Source organism: Rhododendron vialii, chromosome 1a, assembly GCF_030253575.1.
Source record: "Rhododendron vialii isolate Sample 1 chromosome 1a, ASM3025357v1".
NCBI lineage: Eukaryota > Viridiplantae > Streptophyta > Magnoliopsida > Ericales > Ericaceae > Rhododendron > Rhododendron vialii.
Window position 1 is genome coordinate 6,213,873 of NC_080557.1, and position 20,169 is coordinate 6,234,041.

The 20,169-nt window shown below is 39.1% G+C and overlaps 2 protein-coding genes across 3 annotated transcripts; both read right to left on the minus strand.

Annotated features, from left to right (window-relative positions):
- Positions 1-206: 206 nt before the first annotated feature.
- LOC131299695 (putative disease resistance RPP13-like protein 1) lies at positions 207-10,153 on the minus strand. 2 transcript variants are annotated; one of them, XM_058325276.1, is made up of 4 exons: positions 9,925-10,153; positions 2,267-6,578; positions 1,155-1,595; positions 207-588 (listed from the first exon to the last, which is right to left on the minus strand). In XM_058325276.1, the coding sequence occupies exons 1-2, from the start codon at positions 10,032-10,034 to the stop codon at positions 2,288-2,290; spliced, it is 4,401 nt and encodes a 1,466-aa protein (XP_058181259.1). In that variant the 5' UTR covers positions 10,035-10,153; the 3' UTR covers positions 207-588; positions 1,155-1,595; positions 2,267-2,287. The 2 variants fall into 2 exon arrangements, with proteins under 2 accessions (XP_058181259.1, XP_058181263.1); XM_058325280.1 differs by lacking the exon at positions 9,925-10,153 and having other exon boundaries at positions 2,267-7,832.
- A 5,148-nt stretch (positions 10,154-15,301) lies between these two features.
- Positions 15,302-19,859, minus strand: LOC131327020 (putative disease resistance RPP13-like protein 1). Its single transcript, XM_058359986.1, has one exon. The coding sequence runs from the start codon at positions 19,532-19,534 to the stop codon at positions 15,302-15,304; it is 4,233 nt and encodes a 1,410-aa protein (XP_058215969.1). The 5' UTR covers positions 19,535-19,859.
- Positions 19,860-20,169: the final 310 nt, after the last annotated feature.

Genomic DNA, 20,169 nt, shown 5'->3' on the forward strand with positions numbered 1-20,169 from the left:
TAAAAATTAAAATTCAAGTTCCCCACAGAATTGAAAAACATACAACAACATATGTAGTAAAACTAAAAAATGAAAAAGAAGAGCATTAGTGTTTTATGTTTTGGTTCAATTCTGTTAATTTACTTTGTCTGAAATCGTAGCCGAATCTTTTGTATTTCTTTTAACAAAAAATCCAAAACCAAGCCGGATCAATAACACGAGAAAACTAAACAAATTAAAGCAACTTTTGCATTTCAACAATGCTGCTAGACATACCCATTATGCAAGCACACACTGTGCAAGGGCGTGTGTCTTTAGAGGTTTTTGGGTACAAATAGCATATCACTAGGATAAAATTTCTCAAGAAGAAAAACACTCACAAACAAATGCTTAGGGTGAGCCCACACAATCACACAAATATACACTCACTTGGTGGGCAAACAAACAAGGATACCTACAGAACTGATGAGCAGAGGTAAAGCATTGCAGTTATGATTGATCCCAAATGAGGAGATGGAGCCAAAAACAAGAGCAGCACAAGTTGATTCTGCAAGAGGCGATTTGATCGTATCCCACACCAGCAATATCACCAAGGTTGTCAGCTATCACCTGGATGAAAAGAAAGAAACAAATTGAGAAATCATCAGCTAGCCTCCGTAATTTTGTTAGGAATAAAAAGATGACGGAGAGTGAAAATGGTAGTAAGTGAAGTGACAGAACGGAAAAAGAAGATATCATTTATTTTCTTGCATGCAATTCGCTAGCATAAAACATTTGCATGGGACATTTTTTGAAAAGCTAAGTTTGGATACCATGAAAGTCTCAAGAAAATTGGTCCTTCATGAAAGTAACCTTCCATATCCAAAATCTGAGCAACTTGCACTGAAACAAGATTTGGATTAAATTCATGGGAAAGTGCCAAAGTGGGATAAATCTGAAATTTAAAACACCATTGCCGATTCACATGAGTAGATTTAATTGTTCTTTTGTTTTTGCAAGAAAAAAGAGACATCTTTAGATGCACAAGTAATTTATACCAGAATTTTTGTTTTCCTGCACTTTTCTGTCTTTCTCTTGCTAAGAGAACATATGAAAAGTTAATGTTTTTCCTATCGCCATCCCTTTCTACCATTCTCTGGCTAACCAAACAGACACTAAAGCATATTGCATCATACCACTCGATACTGGAGTCATCCTCGGGGATGTTTTGCTCAACCTTGCACACAAGATCAGCACCAACATCAGCAGCTTTTGTATGAATACCTCAACAGAGCCATTGTATGAATACATTCTGGTGCTCTCATAAGTACAAGGCCGACTCTTTGTGCTGAATCCATCCACAGAGCCAAGGAAGAGGAAGATTGGAATGGGAAAAGCGACCATGAAAACAACACCACACTAGGGCATGCTTGAAATCACAGGATAAAAGACACAAACATTGAGGAATTTCCAGGTTAATAAATATAATACACTTGAGCAGAAACAAATGACACCACCACAAGTTTGGAGCATTTGATACCATCTTTCTTCCTCTTGTTGCAAAGGGTTACTCAAGAAAATCTTCTTATGAAGAAGCATAACACATTCTTGAATCTTCACTCCTCATGAATGCAGTACTGAAAACATCGGACCAAATCAAATTGCAGAACTCTATTAACCTGTCAAATCTTGTTATGAATTATGAAAACAAACACTTAACAGGAACAACTTGATCAATCATAATAACTTGATCAGTCACTAAAAGTTTACTCTAAATCAATGGTGGCACCAATAAAATTTCTTGTGTAGACAGTAAAAAAGGTTCAAATTGAAGGACATATTTATTAATCATGCTTATCCATATGTAATAATGGAATCTTCCAACACTAAACTTCTGAGTCAAGAATGGTTATGGGCAGTTCAAAAAAAAAAGAATGGTTATGGGAGAAGTTTGCTTTGTTGTTGGTATGATTTCTACGGTTTCTATATTTTCTCTCAACAAGTTTTCATTTTTCAAAAAATCGTTGCATAATGGTGTGATTATAATATGTCCTAGCAACAATAATGCGCAAGTATTTAGTAATTCCAAGTAAGTGGGCAGGGCATTCAACAAGTTGAAAATGGAAAATTCTAACTCCACAATCCAAAGGAGGATGTTCTAAAATTCGCACACATAAGGACCAAAAAGAGAGCGTATTTGTACGAAAACTGAGTGTGAAGCATAAAGATGTCATGTGGTACAGGTGTAGTGGGTCAATTATGCAGCAAAATCAGTTGAACTAACATGCCAAAGCAGGCGTTAACGCACCTGGGTCATTAACTGCTTGGGTCAATCCTCGTCTATCATGACTTGAGGAACATCTGCAATGAAGCGCCAATATTGACCTCTCCCCTTTTCACATCGTTGTTTCAGTTTCGGACACCCATTGATCTGCAAATACAAAAGCGAGGGAGGCAGCCCTTGCTCCGGAAATGATGCGAGCTTGGGGCAGTCAGAGATCAACAAGTCCGAAAGTGAGGGAAGCGGTCCTAGCTCTGAAATGGACTTGAGCTTGGGGCAATTTTTAATGCAAAGTTGTTCAAGAGAGACGAGGTTTTCAAAGTCCTTGAAAGATAGCTTCTTCAGTTTTGGAAATATCCAGATGTCCAGAACGACCAGAGAGGAAGGCAACACATCTTTTGGAAACGACACCCAATCACAATCATAAAGGTTGAGTTTTCTGAGACTCTGCAAACCACACAGTTTACCGTCACCAATGGGAATATCCACATTGGCGATGGTAAGTGAAGTGAGGTTGGTGAAGTAGGAGGAATTTCTTTCGTCCAGAATGTGGGAGACGAGTCCAGTAGCTGCAGGAGAACTATATAGTCCCAGCTTTTCGAGAGAAGCGAGGTTCTTGTTGTTGTACGCGTGGTTTGGAAGGGGCTTGAGTTTCTGGCAGCGGATGATATCAAATTCTGTGAGATTGGTTGTGGGGAACCATCCTTCCGGAAGAGACTCCAGATTATCACAGGATCTTATCACCAGTTGACTGAGATTCCTGAGACCGTTATTCTGCATAACATCTGGTAGGGTTTCGAGGCGCCTACAAGACGAGATAGAAATAAATTCAAGATCTGGGCAATTGATCTTCATCCCCTTCTCTGCTAGTAGCGACTCTAGCTTTGCACAATTATCAACATTCAGTACTCGGAGAGTCCGCGGTAGCCCACTTATGGGGAATGGTGTCCAGCTTTTAATCTCGGCAATCGACAGCTCAGATCTGCACCGAGTAATAGACGGTTTGCATGCGCTCAAATCCAATCCGAGCCGCCCTTGTTGACATGATTGGCCACTCTGCACCATTTTGCATGGAGAGCTTAAGTATGTGAGGGATGAACAATGATAAAGCTCTAGCACCTCAAGATTATTCAGCAACGTCAAATCAGGTAGGGACTCCAGACCATCACAGAATCTAATCCGCAGCTCTCTTAGCGTAGACGGCAAATCTGTCTTTGGGAAAGATTTAAGATGTGGACACCTGTCGATGGAAAGCTCTTGAAGAGATATTAACTCATCTCCTTCTTCTCCTTCTGCAAACAAGGAACTAAGTTTGGGGCAACATCCAATAGTGAGACGTCGGAGGGCAGGGAGACAGCCTTGTATTCTCACCTCATTCTTCCACAATGTTGTGAGTTCTTCAAAACCAAAGAGATATAATTCTTGGAGTCCAGTAAGCCCTTGAAAGAACCAACTTGGTAGGCATGTGCGATCCCGAATATTTTCCACTTTCAGGGAAGTCAGCGAGCTCAAGAAGCTATGCCTTGTGTTTTTTAGCACTACTTGATCACCGAATTTTGGAATATAGGAGTCCGGAATCGAAACATTTTTTAGATTTAATGAGACGAATGAATCAAAGGGAACCGTGTTCCTCACTTCATCGACGTCATTCAGCTGTGTAGGGTTTGGACCCCATGCAACCACCAATACCGGACACTCCTCAATATCCAGCTTTCTTAACCGTGGAAAATTTCTTGGCGACACATGCAAAAGCTTGGGACATCTTTTAATAGACAGCTTTGAAAGGAGAGCAAATGCTTCACCTCCCTCTCCAAAAGGAGTCCAGTCTTTCCATTCGGGCATGTCTTCAAAGGTTAAAATTTCTAGAGCTGGAAAAGGATTTGAGCAACCCAGCCCATAGAATTCAAGTCCAACATTATCTATTGCCTTCATACCTTGAATGTAGAGCTTTGCAAGTGAGGGTAGCTGCCCCAAAGATGGCAACGAAGTGCATTTTTCACAATTTTGGAACTTTAAGCATACCATATTGGAGAACAACGAATTTTTGACCCAAGTAGGGAATGTGAGGCCACCATAACCATTAATGGAAAGCTCTTTTAACCTCTCATGAGGTTCTAGCATGTCAAGCACTTTTGATTCAACACTTCCATTGCGAGAATTATTGGAGATGTACCTCCATTTCATCAATAACACATCTAAGCCTTGTTTATCCTTCAAGTTGGCCCTTCTCGCACCTGGAGCATCCGTCACATTCTCCAACCCTGAGATGCAAAGTGTCCCTCTAAGATGAATCAAGTTGCCCAACTCATCTATCGTTGAGCCGTTGCCCTTGCCAACAATAAAGTTTGATAATGTTTGGAAACTTGTCAATTTTCCAATATTTGGTGGCATTTCTTTTAAGGAATCTGCACCCGTAACATCGAGATGACGCAAACAAATCAAGTCACTAGTGTTTGCAGGCAACTTTTTGAGATTTTTACAGTCTCTCAAAATTAGCGTTTGTAGGTTGTAGAGAGTGCTTATTGATTCTGGTAACGTTAAAATCAAGGCACATGAAAGGTCAAGGTACCTCACATGTTTCAAAACCCCAATTGAATTCGAAAGTTCACGTATTCCATAGCTTCGCAAACTAAGCACACGTAAACATCTGAGACCCGGCAATAGACGGAGGGGTACATTGCTAGTCAAGTTGGAAAATCCTTGATGTCTAGATCCACATGTTAAAAATGTCCGCAGATTTTTGGCTTTCCGAAAAGCCTCAAACTTCTTTATGCCATCACGATACCCACGTCTAAAGGATGAATGTCGAGCCTTATTGATACTTTCACTCCCCATTGGTTTATCCTCCGGCCTAAAACAAATTTTTCTTGCAAGAAACTGAGCAAAAACACTAATGAGGTCATGCATTACAAATAGTTCACCATTACTTGATGGTTGAAAAAATGACCTCGATAACAATTCACGGAAGTACTCACAACCAAGATCTTCCATTTGCTTTTGCCCTGTTTGCTCCGGAATTAAGCCCTCTGCCATCCACAAGAAAACTAGTTCCTTCTCCTCAAATTCATAACCTGCCGGCAATATGGAACAATATGTAAAACACTTCTTCAAATGCGAAGGGAGGTGATAGTAACTTAATCTCAAAGCCGCAGTAATAATATTACTACCCTCTTCTGATAACTCCCATATTTTATTGTTCAATACACCTTCCCATTCATCCTCTGTCAATTCACACCGTAGAAGGCTACCGAGTGTCCTAGCAACCAAAGGCAAGCCTGTACATATTTTGACAATTTTTCGACCAATTGAAACCAAATTTGGATTTGCATCCATACTTCTATCCTCGAATGCATGTTGTGCAAACACTGACCAACAATCATCCTCGGATAGTTCTGTTAGAAAATGATATTTATTGGTTCCAGCCATTATAAATTCCATATTGCGTGTTGTTACAATGACTTTACTTCCTAGGGCTCCATCATTGAAAGGACTCTTTAAACTGCTCCAGTCAGTGTGGCTTTTGTTCCACACATCATCAAGAACGATCAAGAACCTTTTCCTTGCCAAAGCCATTCGTAGCTCATCTTGAACTTGATCCAAGGCATCAAGATCACAGGTCTCGGCAGTAATACTCTCGAGAATCCCTTTAGCCACTCCTACAATGTCAAACACATTTGATACACAGACCCATGCTTTCATCTCAAAATGCTTGTGCACCATCTCATCGTTGTAAACTATCTGAGTAAGGGTGGTCTTGCCAACCCCACCCGCACCCACGATCGGGACTACATCAACTTTTTTACTACCAGATTGATCGCTTAAGAGCAACTCTATTATAGTCTTTTTATCATAATCCCTACCATATAAACGAGGTTCAATTATCAAAGATGAAGTAGGTTGTCTTTGTGAAGCATTACTAGACCCCCCTGCAGCAGTGTTTTTCAAGCCAAGCCTAATCCTTCGATCAAAAAGGTCTTGCAACCTCGCAGTGATCTCATCCATCTTGGGCCTCCTTCTAAAATCAGACACAAGAGTGCTTGGATTGAAACTTGTGCAGCAATTAGGTATGAGTTTACGTACCTTGCTGGTGCTAGCTCGAGGCTCTTCCATCACCTTCCGTCGCAAAGCTTCAGTAGCGAACTCATCCAGTACGTCATCCATATCATAACTCAAGTCTTCAAGGTCGGAGAGCCACAAATTAGTCTCCAGATCGGTGATTTGTTTCTCCTCAGCATCCGCAACCACCGCTTGAACTTGTTCCAACATGCTGCTCCATTTCGTCAGCTGAGTATCAATCCGCTCCTTACGTGCAAAGTTCCACAGATCACGGGATGCTAACCTATCAACTAGCACGTTAACGAAAGCACCAAGGAATACTTCAGCCATCTTTTAGCTCTGTGGAAAGGAAGTTGTGTTGTACAGAGAAACCAAAGACTGCTAATGCGTGAATGCTAATAGATCTTCACCAAATGGAGTTTTGGTAGTTGAACTCCACATAAGCATCATGGAGGGCCCTTCTCCTTGAAAATTTTCTCATAGGAGAGAGAAAGTCAATAATGGAGTCTTCCATGTTAGTTGAGAAGTATAGTCTAAATGTACACCTACACAAGTAACACAAGGAAGGACTTTCGGGCGGATGAGTTCACACGATCCTTTTTTTTAACAGTTTTCTAGAATTATATATAGGAGTAGAAGTTAGTAATTCGTTCGCCCCCTTTTTGGAATTGCATAAGTTGAACAAAAGTATCTACAAATTAAGGGGAAAGACTATAATACATGGCCCTTATTTGGGTGTTTATCATATGCACCCCCAAAATGTTATCAGTTATAGAGAAAATGTTACGAATCGTATTGTTAAAAAGTTACGAATCGTATAAAGATTACGAGATACACCAAAATGTTATGAATCATAATGAAAATGTTACAAATCGTACTGCTGAAAAGTTATGAATTCTAGAATAAAAATTATGAAATACGCTAAAATGTTATGAATGAACAAAAAATAGTTGCATATGGTATACCCTTTTAAATGGGGTGTATTGTAGACTTTCTCCAAATTAAGATATCTATAGTAATGTTTTTTTTATTACTGTTTTTACTTTTTATGATGTGAGACAATGAACTTATTAATTTATCTATATCTATCCACTTATTATCCACGAGAAGTGAAATGAATTGATCAACATAATCAATTTCAGGGTCGCTAAGGAAGTTCAAGTAGACTCATGCAAGTGCAGTAAAAAAATGTTTTCATCCTCTTCTTCCTTGAAAATACCAGTGAAAGAGAAAGAGACAACTACTTAGGCTGCGTTCTTTCTTGTAAACTTATAATCAAAGACTTCTTTCGATATTTTGAATTTTCATAATTTTTTTTTTTAGAATTCCGTCTTACTTTTTGGGATTAATCGTTCGTCTTCACGAGAGGAGTCTAGAAAGTACAAAATTATGACCGAAAGCATAAAAACAATTTACTAAAAACTAAAAAAGTACAAACAACTGTCTTATTTATCTAAAATGCCATTTTATTTGAATTTTTTCAATATCGGTCCACATTTTTAATCTTTTCCGATTTGTCTCATCGAGACGAATGATTAATCCAAAAATTACAACGAAAAACTAAACAAAAAATTACAAAAAATAAAAAATACCTAAATAAGATTTTAGAATGTACGGTTACAAGAACGCACCCTTAGCAAGCAGGACTCCACACAAGGTAGGAAAGGAGAATACGCAAGTCCATGAGATATGTGGTTGTGGGATCAAAATAATGGAGTTAGAGAGTCAATAATGGAGTCTCCTATGTTATAGATCGAGCGGGGACCTGTAGCAACCCATGTAGGGAGTAATCGAGTCGTTTGTCTCAACAATTAATGGTTCAGATATAGTTGTTATCTTTATCAATAAAAGATAATTCTGATCTATAAAAGTTAACAACAAATCTGAACCATTGATTGGAGAAACGGATAGTCCGAATAATCACTACACCCATGTAGTGGCTTGCTCACTGTAGGGTCCCGGGATCCCCTATGTGGCTATGTTAGGTTGAATCCATAGCCACATATTTAACGAAGGACCTCCCAGGCGAATTGGCCAGGCCACACAAACGACAAACAGAGCGGATAACTTCGAGCGAGCGAGCTTCTCAAAATTTCTTTAGAACAATAGCAGTTTTTTATTTTTTAAAACATTGAAAAATTATTTACGCTTATATTAACTTCGCCCATACAAAATTTCTTTTAATTCTATCACTTGCTCGCCTAATCTTTTAATAACCGTCCACTTATGACTGCATGCATCAAAAAAATAAGAATTTAACAATCAATTTAATGTCTTATGTTTTGGAAAGAATTTGAATGCACAAGATTGTATGCATCGACACTTTTATATGACAGTATTTTCGTAATTGCCCAAATTGAACGAAATATCTACAATAATGTTTTGTTACTGTTAGGCTTAAATATCCCCTGTGTTAGGCTTAAATTAACCACTGGTTCCAAAGTATTAACGGAGAGAGTCATTTTGGTCTAATTACTATACTAAAATTTTGTGTTCAAATGGTGCTAACTCCGTCCAACCTTTTAGAAATTTGCAACATAGTTTTGTATTGAGAATCGAAATGATACTTCGCTAATATAACGAGGAACATCGATAAATGACACCTTCAATATTATAGCCCACTGGTGTTGCGAATAATTTATCTCCCATGTACAACATTAACCCCCTCTCTCTCTCTCTGTTTCTCGCTGTCTTTTTGCAACTTTTGATTATAGTGTATTTTCCATAGTGTATTTTCCTTCTTTACGTGCGTTTTACTAAGAATTTCAAATATGCACTATCAAAAAGTAGGGGTGAAAACTAGTCGGTTCTGTTCGGTTCGGTTTTTGGGTGTTCAGAACCGAACTGATCGGTTCGGATTAATGTAGCTGGGAACTGACCCCGATCGAAAAAAACAATGGACCGAAATCGGTTCGGGGTGGTTCAATCCAATGGGTTTTTTCAAGTTTTTCAGTCCGGCGTAAAGATTGAAATGGATGGTTTAGATTGAGATGGACGACTGAGATTTTTTAATTTATTTTTGGTTTAAGATGGACGGCTTTGATTGATTATTACAAATCGGTATGTTTCTGGGGTATATTGGTTTGGTTCGGTTTGGTCCGAAGAAATTCCCAGGCAACCAAGACTGAACAAAAAATTGATCGGTTCATTAGGTCCAAGCCGAAGCCGACCAAACCCCCCTTACCCTGACCGAAAACTGAACCGATCAGTCGGTTTTTTCGGTTTGTCGGTTTTTCTTTCACCCCTACTATCAACTTCAACTAATCTAATTGACCTCATTCACACATTGATGAACACAAGTAGGATACAGGAACCCACCTATGGGTTGTCAACAAGGTAAGGGCGAACCTGCGCTTGCAACATAGCAGGTTCGATTCCCCTTGGAGACAAATCATGATTTAAGTGCAGAGCCATGGCGGTGGGTTGCTAAGCTAGTCTCCTCCGAGGTTTGGATTACGGAGTCGGGTCCAACAGTGGCTCGGCTGCAAAAAAAAAAAAAAGTAGGATACAGAAGTAAAAAATAACTACGTTATTAATTAGTCAACGAATAGTGGGAAAAAATTAGTAACAAAGATAGGAAATGAGAAGTGAAATGAAATTGAATTGTTGCGACAGGAAAAGGAGAATACCCCAACTCCATCAAAAGAGCGGTTGTGCGGTCTCGCCCCGACAGATGAAAGCAATGGGAGAGAGAAGCATAATGGATCAGCAGGGCCCTCCTCCTTGAAATTTCTCTCATTGGAGAGACAGAGAGAGAGTCAATAATAGAGTGACCTCTTCTTCTGTGTTAGTTGAGAAGAATCTATAGCCACACAACCAACACTACACAAAGGACGGACTGCGGATAAGTTGAAGCAATATCGGTCTTCTACTTCTTCAAATTTTTTACAGTGCTTGTGTTAGAAATATCAAAAAATGTATTTAAGACTAATGCATGCCCGTGCCCTCGAATTTGATATTCAACAAATTATTTAGATTTGTCCCTCTAACCTCTTGAAGGCCAAGACCCCACTCGCAAAATGATATACATAGCTCCTAAATTGTATTGGGGTTAACATGCATGGACTCTTTTCATGGCGACTACATAATGCATAATAGTACTTGAAAAAAATTTCATATATTAAATGAATGTTACTGATCACCACGCCAACCAAGCCGACTAATAGTTAAATATGTTTTAAACATAGTTTATCTAATCAACTATATAAATAATCATGGCACACATCAATTCAAAACACCCTTTAATAATGTTTAAAAGTTGTAGTAAAAATACTTCAAACATAAGCAAATATGTCATGGGAATACTAACAGGTAGTAAAACGAAACAGAAATAAAATTTGGATTGTAGGTCGTTGGTTGTGATGCCTCCTTTCCCATTTTCTTTTTTATTTTTGAAAACCGTGTCCTTTTGGAGAGTAATGTGAATCCAAATACATATCTGACCATTCTCAATACAACCCATGATTGTAGTTTTTTACTTTTTATCAAAGAAAAACTTATTTTCATTCATGAAAAGCCCAACACACTTGCAAAAGAATTGTGTCTGAGTACCATCCAAGAAGCAGTACATAAGCAAATGTCACCAAACTAAGAGATTCCATTCGTTTCTGGTAGACGAAGAATAAAATGTGTATTTAGCATTTTTTTAATCGGTGCAACGATATGAGTTAAAGGTAACGAAAAGTCTCAAGGGTAGTAAAAAATTCGAAAAGTCACATTTTTACTTTTATATTTTGCATTTAGATCCAGGTTTAAGAAAATTGATGGAGTATATAACAGTGCGGTAGTGAGGTATTGTATGATGTATACAAATGGATCGATCTAGTGTGAGTGATTTTTCCATGGACAACGTTGTCACAAAGAGGGATTGAGTGAGGGAGTTAGAGAACTTAGGCGTAAACCTCACGGATAACGCCACCACTAAATCTGTGTACTCTGCCAAAGGTAAATCAACGTAGAGAAAGGTCGTAAAACTTGCCTACCAAAAAAAGGGTAAGGATATAACCTTTTTGTAAGAGTTATTAACCCTCTTTAATTGAACAATAAACACTTACAGTGAAATAGCTAGCTTTCCCACCATCAGTAAAGTGTCTTCCAAGCTAAAAAGAAAATGAAACAAAACTCAAAATTAGACAAACAGTGAGATAAATAGAGAGAACGTGAGATTCAGCGAATAAGTAAAAAATGTTATAGATACCACAGTAGTTACTATTTATTCGGAGCTGCGGTCTGCGGCTCCAGTTGTGGAGGAGCCAACGTTGGTAAACACGGACGGGTAAATGAGAGAGGAATATTGCTATGAGTAAATACTATAGTCAAAATAAATCCCTAATGAAACCAACACAACTCAACTCAAAATAGAATGCAATCCCGATAAGAAAAGGTTGAACTTATCATATCAAAACTTACATTGGGGTATTTTTAAGTGAATCAAACCCTCTTTGCAGATTACTACAAAAGCGCCCAAAAAATTAAATTTGGTAGGAATCAAATAGGAAATTATTTAGAAGTAAGAGAACTCGAGAAAAAAAATCTATAAAGAAAGAAACCTAATTGAGAAAACGACTGACGATGATGGACTTGTGGCTGTTGTTGCCGACGACAATGGTTTGTGGATTGAGGAGGTGTACGATGGTGCTAGTGGCAATGGTTGTGGTAACTTTCGAGAGGTGCTGTATTTGAACCAGAGAGAGAGAGAGAGAGAGAGAGAGATGTGGAAGTGAGTTGTAAAAATCAATTGGAAATAGAAAATCAATTGGAAAAGGGAACAAAGAAACATTTTGGAAACGTTTCAAAATGTTTACATTGTTGAATAGGGTCAATTGATTTACTCCGATTCGAAAAAGGGAACAAAATTAAGGAAAGGGATATATTTAAGGATTTATTAGGAAATGTGTAATTAGGATATAGATTGTAGGTTTATAATTAGGAAATATGCATTCGATCCAACGGATACAAAGTTAACAGGAAGTACGATCGAACGGTTATAGAGGTAGCTTTGTTTGTATGCATAGACATTTTCGATGGAAAACCGCTCTGTTTTATAATATAGATTATCCTATAAGTTTTGTCTGTCCAATTTTTATTTCTAATTCTAACACTTGCTCATCCAAGTTGCGTATGAAAATTTTAATTATTGTCCTCCTATGACTGTATATATGGGACTTCGGGTTGGTGTCGTGCAGTGAGGTGTACAGCACCATGCTACGCACCTCCGAGCCATCGGATCGTGCATCCGACGGCTTGAATCTCATCTCGACAACCAACAATCGAGAGCCATTCATTGTTGCGCACACCACTCTGGGTTCTTGTAAACTTAATTTATTTCTTGTTCTTGTAAACTTAATTTATTTCTTCATTTTGTGTGTTTTATTCGTCTTTTCTGAATTTTTCTTAGATTTGTGTGATATTTTTTGAGTTAATCACCCATCTCGACAAGAGCTGTCTAAAAGGTAAAGACGAAAAAAAGTACTCCATCAAACAGTTGTCTTATTTGTTCAACATCCTTCCATATTTTTATATTTTTCCGATTCGTCTCGTCGAGCCAAATGATTAACCCTAAAAATTACGATGAAGAGCTAAATAAAAAGTTACGAAAAGTAAAAAAATACCGAAATAAGTTGCAAGACTTATAGTTTACAAGAACGCAACCTAAATATAGAGCATGTGTGTTAGGCTGTTAGCCACTGGCGGCTCTACACCCATGGAGAATTATTAAACTTAGGATAGATGTGGTTTAAATTTGAAGAATATTGTACTCCCTCCGTCCCTTTTTTAGAGTCAAGTACTTTATTTTGGGCTGTCACTTAATAAGTGTTCATTTTATAAAGTTAGCGGGTAAAAAATTATACATTTTTTATTTTACCCATAAAAGTTTATTCTATTTTAAAAAGTTAGTGAGTAAAAATGTAATGATGTTGTCTCCATACAGGGTAAGTAGAGAAAGTGGAGGTAAAAGTTGAAGTGAAATGTGTAATGATGATGTTTTCATAATAACTGGACACTTAAAAATAGATGAAGGGAGTAATAAATAAATAACAACATCGTAATATTGAAAAGAAAGCCCTTTTTTGGCAGAGCTTTAGTTGGGCTATAGTTCTTACGATGTATAGCTTTTGTGTCCATGTACTCTTGGTGGAGAATTCTATTAGCTACTGATGAATTAGCTATTGTTGAATTATTGAACTCAATGAATCAATGCATGAGTTGCTGGTAGATTTATGAACTCCAGGACTAGCAATCAGATTCAAGACACATGCAAAAGAAGGATATCATCAAGACACATGCAAAAATATACAATAATGCTATTGTGGGATCGAACCACTAGCCTGTCGTGCAAGTGTATGTAGGTTTGCCTAGGAGATTCCCTCCACTGCTTCGGTGTGAGAACTTGTACGCGTCCTTGGTTGACAGCATTTTGCATCCTCGCCTGAAGACAGCCGGTGTGCTTTTTGGACACCAGTCCAAGGCAATTGATCATGCTCCTGCTGTTTGATATCCATCGGAGATTATTGTTGTAGGTGGCTTGGGATTTCATCTATCCTTAGGGGTTGATTGTCTGAATTTCCTACTCCACGTATCCCGACCTTTATTGGCAGTGTGAAGTCATTCCTGGTCTTGGACATTCATCTTCCTTGTTTTGAGTTTCTTGTTCATTTTTAGTTGGATGGTTTGGTTGTGTCCCTTGTCATTGTTTTCGTATGGATATCTGTAGATGTTGTTTGGCTTCTTTGAAATGAATTGATTGTGCTTTGGATAAAAAGAACACATCCCACGTGTGAAAAGTCATTCCTTTCATTTATGAAATCCTTCCAAGAAACAGTCAATCCAAGGGAATAGCCTTGAAGCTTATCAAAGATAAAACAAAAGCACTACACTATACAAAACAAAAGTACTGCACAATATCTGTTATCCAGGCTAATTCAGTATCAACCACACAATGCTTGATCAGTCATTTACCATGAAAATGCCAAGGAATGCTTTCAAATCCCTCTCCTTGTTTTTGAATAGCAGCTGATGATCTCGGTGATGTGTAGACCCTGAAAGCATTTTCTTCACTTGCTATAGATGTCCCAAGCCAAGCACCGGTATTGGTGGCACAAAAAGCGCGAGCCATAACTGCCATCAAACTAAAATTTGGTACTATTTTCCTTCATAATTTTATGGAACTCACAAAAATTGATAAAACCAGACATACAACCTACCAATCTAAATGCTCTATTAGACACACTCCATTTCTTCAAGGACTAACTGGATTCATGTGTAAGCATACAGGCCAATCTGAAGACTTGAAGTTCCTCGACACTCTTCTTAACATCTCATCTTGTAGAAATCTAAGAAACCAAAACAAATAAGCAACTTACTCTACCACTAATTTAGATAGACTTCAAAAACGTAAACCTAGGGATTCAAAAAAATGAGCATTTCCACCACTAAAAGTTGTTTAAGCATTCGCCACCCACAGAGCATTACTCTCTTGTAATGCTGCCATGACATAGATGTCTTAACATATAGTTTAAGCAGCAACACTGTGCCATGCAACCTTCCTTCTTGAAGAACCAACAATTGGGATGAAGATCAAAATCATGATTCAGAATGGACCTGCAAAGTGTAACTATGTGAAGTTTCAAAAAAATCCAAATCCATATGGAAAGTATCACAAACAAAAATCGAATCAAATCACAGTACAACAAAAAAAAACTCCTAATTTTTCAGAACAAACGGAGAAAACGCTAGCTGCGTTAGGAGACAGTAAAAGGAACGAAGTCATTTTATTCAAGTTGGGCTGAGATCTAATATGGGCCGTCGGTTGTATTCATTAATGTGGTGGCAAGTTGTGGTGAAAAGATGGGGTAGATGTGGGAGGAAAATCTGTGGAGAGGATCCGAATCCCGAAAACAGGGTGCGAAACATCTAGATATCATGTGGTACATGTGCAGTGGGTCAAATATGTAGCGAAATCAGTTGAACTAACATGCCAAAGGGGAAGTTAACAAACCTGGGCCATTAGCTGCTTGGGTCAAAGACAAATCTATGGTCTATCCAGACTTCAGGAATGTGTGCAATGGAGCGCCAATATTGGCCTTTACCCTTTTCGCATCGTTGTTCCAGTATCGGACACCCGCGGATCACCAAAGACAAAAGCGAGGGAGGCAGCCCATGCTCCGGAAACAATGCAAGGTTGGGGCAGTAACAGATCTCCAAATCCGAAAGCAAGGGAAGCTGTCCTAGCTCTGAAATGGACATGAGCTTGGGGCAGTTATCAATTTGAAGTTGTTCAAGAGAGACAAGATTTTCAAAGTCCTTGAAAGATAGCTTCTCCAGATATGGGAATTTCCAGATGCGAAGAACGACCAGAGCGGAGGGAAACGACAACTTCCCATCTTCTGGAAAGGAAACCCCATCGCAATCAGAAAGGGAGAGTTCTCTGAGAGAGTACAATCGGTGCAAACCACACAGCTTACCGATGTCGACGTTGGCGATGCCAAGTGAAGTGATGTTTGTGAAGCAGAAGGAACTCCCTTCATCCAGAATGTGAGAGGCGAGTCCTGTAGCCATAGGAGAACTATTTAGTCCTAGCTTTTTGAGAGAAGCGAGGTTGTTGTTGTTGTTGTACGCGTGGTTTGGAAGGGGCTCGATTTTCTCGCAGTCGAAGATATAAAATTCAGTCAAATTGGTTGTGGGAAACCATCCTTCCGGAAGGGACTCTAGATTCTCACAGTTCCATATCTGCAGTCGACTGAGATTCTTGAGACCATTATTTTGCATAACATCTGGTAGTGTTTTGAGACTCTTACAATCCCAGATCTCAATATATTCAAGAGATGGAGAAATGATCTTCATCCCCTCTGCTATTAGCGACTTTAGCTTTGTACAACGATGAACCGTCAGTTCTTTGAGGGCAGGCGGTAGCCCCCTTCCAGCACTTAAGTATGTGAGCGATGGACAGGAAGAAATATACAGCTTCTCAAGATTATTCAGCAATGTCAAATCAAGCGGGGACAGCAGACCATCACAGAATTCAATCTGCAGCTCTCTCAGAGTAGACGGCAAACCTGTTGTTGGGAAAGAGAAGAGGCATGGACAGCGGTAGATGGAAAGCTTTTGAAGAGATTTGAGGTCGTCTCCTTCTCCTCCTTCAGCAAACAAGGAGATAAGTTTGGGGCAATTTCGAATTGCAAGGCGTCGGAGGGCAGGGAAACGGCCTTGTAGTCTCAACTCGTTCTCCCACAATGTTGTCAGTTCTTCGAAACCAGAGAGATATAATTCTACGAGTCCTGTCAGCCCTAAGAACCAAATGGGTAGGCATGTGTGACCCCGAATATTTTCCACTTTCAAGGAAGTCAACGAACTCAAGAGGCTATACCTTGAGTTTCTAAGCACTGCTTGACCACAGACTTCAAAACTACAGGAGTCCGAAATCAAAACATTGTTTAGATGCAAGGAGATGAGTGAATCCAAGTGAAGTGTATTCCTCACTTCATTCAGCTCTGTAGAGGTTGGAACCCACGCAAACACCAACATCGGGCACTCCTCAATATCCAGTTTTCTTAAACAAGGAAGATTTTTGGGCAACTCATGCGAAAGCTTGGGACACCTTATAATGGAGAGCTTTGATAAGCGAGCAAATGCTTGAACTCCCTCCTCAACTCCATAAGGAGTCCAGTCTTTCCATTTGGGCATGTCGTTGAAGGTTAAAATCTCTAGAGCTGGAAAAGGATTTGAGTGACCCAAGCCATAGAACTCAAGTCCAACATTACCTACTGCCTTCATTCCTTGAATGTAGAGTTTTGCAAGCGAGGGTAACTGCCCCAAAGGTGGCAAGGAAGTGCATTTTTCACAGTTTTGGAACTTCAAGTAGACCATATTGGAGAACAAAGAATTTCCAACCCAAGTTGGGAATGTGAGACCACCGTAACCACTAATGGAAAGCTCCTTTAATTTCTTGTGAGGTTCCAGCATATCAAGCACTTTTGATTCAACACTCCTATTGCGAGAATTATATGAGATGTTACTCCATTTCATCAGTAGCGCATCTAAGCCTTGTTTATCCTTCAAGTTGGCCCTCCAGGCATCTAGAGCATCCGTCACATTCTCCAACCCTGAGATGCAAAGTGTCCCTCTAAGCTGAATCAAGTTGCCCAGCTCAGTTATCGTAGACCCGTTGCCATTGCCAACAATGAAGTTTGATAATGTACGAAGACTTGTCAATTTTCCTATTTTTGGTGGCATTTCTTGTAAGGAATCTGCACCGGTAATATCGAGATGACGCAAACTAATCAAGTCACTAGTATTTGTAGGCAACTTCATGAGATTTTTACAGTCTCTCAAAATTAGCGTTTGTAGATTGTAGAGAGTGCTTATTGATTCTGGTAACGTTAAAATCAAGGCACATGAAAGGTCAAGGTACCTCACATGTTTCAAATCCCCAATCGAATTTGAAAGTTCACCTATTCGATATCTTCTCAAACTAAGCACACGTAAACGTCTTAGACCCGGCAACAAACGGAGGGGAACATAGCTAGTCAAGTTGGCAAATCCTTGATATCTAGATCCACATGGTAAAAATGTCCGCAAATATTTGGCTTTCTGAAAGGCCTCAAACTTCTTCATGCCATCACAATAACCGCGTGTGTAGGATGAATGTCGAGCTTTATTTATAATTTCATCTCCCTCACTCTCTTTCAGTTTATCCTCTAACCTAAAACAAATTTTTCTGGCAACAAACTGAGCCAAATCATTGATGAGGTCATGCATTACAAATAGTTCACCACTACTTGATGGTTGAAAAAATGACCTCGATAATAGTTCATGAAAGTACTCACAACCAACATCTTCTATTTGCTTTTTCCCTTTTTGCTTCGGAATTAAGCCTTCAGCCATCCACAAGAAAACTAGTTCATTCTCCTCAAATTCATAATCCTTCGGCAATATGGAACAATATGCAAAACATTTCTTTATATGCAAAGGAAGGTGATAATAACTTACTTTCAAAGCTGGAAGAATATAACTTTCCTCTTCTGGTAACTCCCATATTTTATTGTTCAATACTCCTTCCCATTCATCCTCTCTCAATTTACAACGTAGAAGGCCACCGAGTGTCCTAGCAGCCAAAGGCAAGCCTTTACATTTTTTGACAATTTTCCGACCAATTGAAACCAAATTTGGATTAGCATCCATACTTCTATCCTCAAATGCATGTTGCGCAAACACTAACCAACACTCATCCTCGGATAGTTCCTTTAGGAAGTGATATTTACTGGGCCCAGCAATCATAAATGCAACATCCATAATGCGTGTTGTTACAATGACTTTACTTCCTAGGGCTCCATCATTGAAAGGGCTCTTTAAACTGCTCCAATCACTGTGATTTTGGTTCCACACATCATCAAGAACGATCAAGAACCTTTTCCCAGCCAAAGCCTTTTTTAGCTCAACTTGAACTTGATCCAAGGCTTTAAACTTGCAAGTCCTGGAAGTGACAGACTCAATAATCGCTTTAGTCACTCCTATAATATCAAACTCTTCAGATACGCAGACCCATGCTTTCATTTCAAAATGCTTGTCCACCATCTCGTCGTTGTAGACCATTTGAGAAAGGGTGGTCTTGCCGACCCCACCCATACCCACAATCGGGACTACCCCGACTTTGTTACTACTAGATTGATCACTTAGGAGCAACTTTAGTATCACCTTTTTATCATTATCCCTACCATAGAGACAAGGTTCAATTGGTAAAGATGAAGTGAGTCGTCTTAGTGGTGCTCTATCAAACCCCTCTTTAGCTATGTTTTGCAAGCCAAGCACCATTCTTCGATCAAAAAGGTCTTGCAACCTCGTAGTGATCTCATCCATCTTGGACTTCATTCTAAAATCTGACACTAGAGTGCTTGGATTGAGATTCGTACAGCAATTAGGTATGAGTGCACGTACCTTACTGGTGCTAGCTCGAGGCCCTTCCATCACCTTCCGTCGCAAAGCTTCAGTTGCGAACTCGTCCAGTACGTCATCCATATCATAACTCAAGTCCTCAAGATCGGAGAGCCACAAATTAACACCCCGGTCCGTGATTTGTTTCTCCTCAGCATCTGCAACCACCGCCTGAACTTGTTCCAACATCCTCCTCCATTTCGTCAACAGAGTATGAATCCGCTCCTTACGTGCAAAGTTCCATAGATCGCCCGATGCCAACTTCTCAAATACCACCTCAATGAGTGCACCAAGAAATATTTCAGCCATTTTTTTCTCTGTGGAAAAGGAATTAGTTGTGTTGTATAGAGAAACAACAGCTCATATGCCTGAATGCTGATGTTTCACCGAATGGAGTTTTGCTATTTCATGAAAAAGGGGTTTCACAAGATAGAAAAGGAGAAGTGAAATGAATTGGATGTAACAATTTGAGGGTTGTTAGCAAAGTGTAGTAGACTCGAGTCCAGTAAATGAACTTTTCTCATTTCTTTTTCCTAGAAATTAATTACCATAGAGAGAGAAAGATACAATTAGCAAACTTCCACATAGGAAAGGAGAGTAAAAGTCCATAATGCATGGCAGTGTGAAAAGCATAATGCATGACCCTCCTCCTTGAAATTTCACTCTCATTGGGGAGAGAGAGAGAGGCAATAATGGAGTCTCTTGTGTTAGTTGAGAAGAATCCATAGCCACACATCACAAGGACAGACTGCGGATAAGTTGAAGCAATATCGCTCTTCCAGTTCTCAAATTTTCTTTATAATGGTTATATCTTACAAATATCGAAAAATTAATTAAGTTTGTATAAGTTTGTCGGTCCTACATTTTTTTTTTATACATTATATAACAGATGCGCATCTAAAAAGAAAACCTCAAGTTTCCGATCGAATTTTGATTATCCGAGC

Bases quoted from the DNA above. Each gene is read 5' to 3' on its own strand.
- LOC131327020 (XM_058359986.1), bottom strand. From the start codon at position 19,534: ATGGCTGAAATATTTCTTGGTGCACTCATTGAGGTGGTATTTGAGAAG.
- LOC131299695 (XM_058325276.1), bottom strand. From the start codon at position 10,034: ATGAGAGAAATTTCAAGGAGGAGGGCCCTGCTGATCCATTATGCTTCT. The intron at 6,579-9,924 runs GTATTCTCCTTT...GCTAGTTGATAG, and splicing joins GCTCTTTTGATGGAGTTGGG to GTTAGCATCCCGTGATCTGT.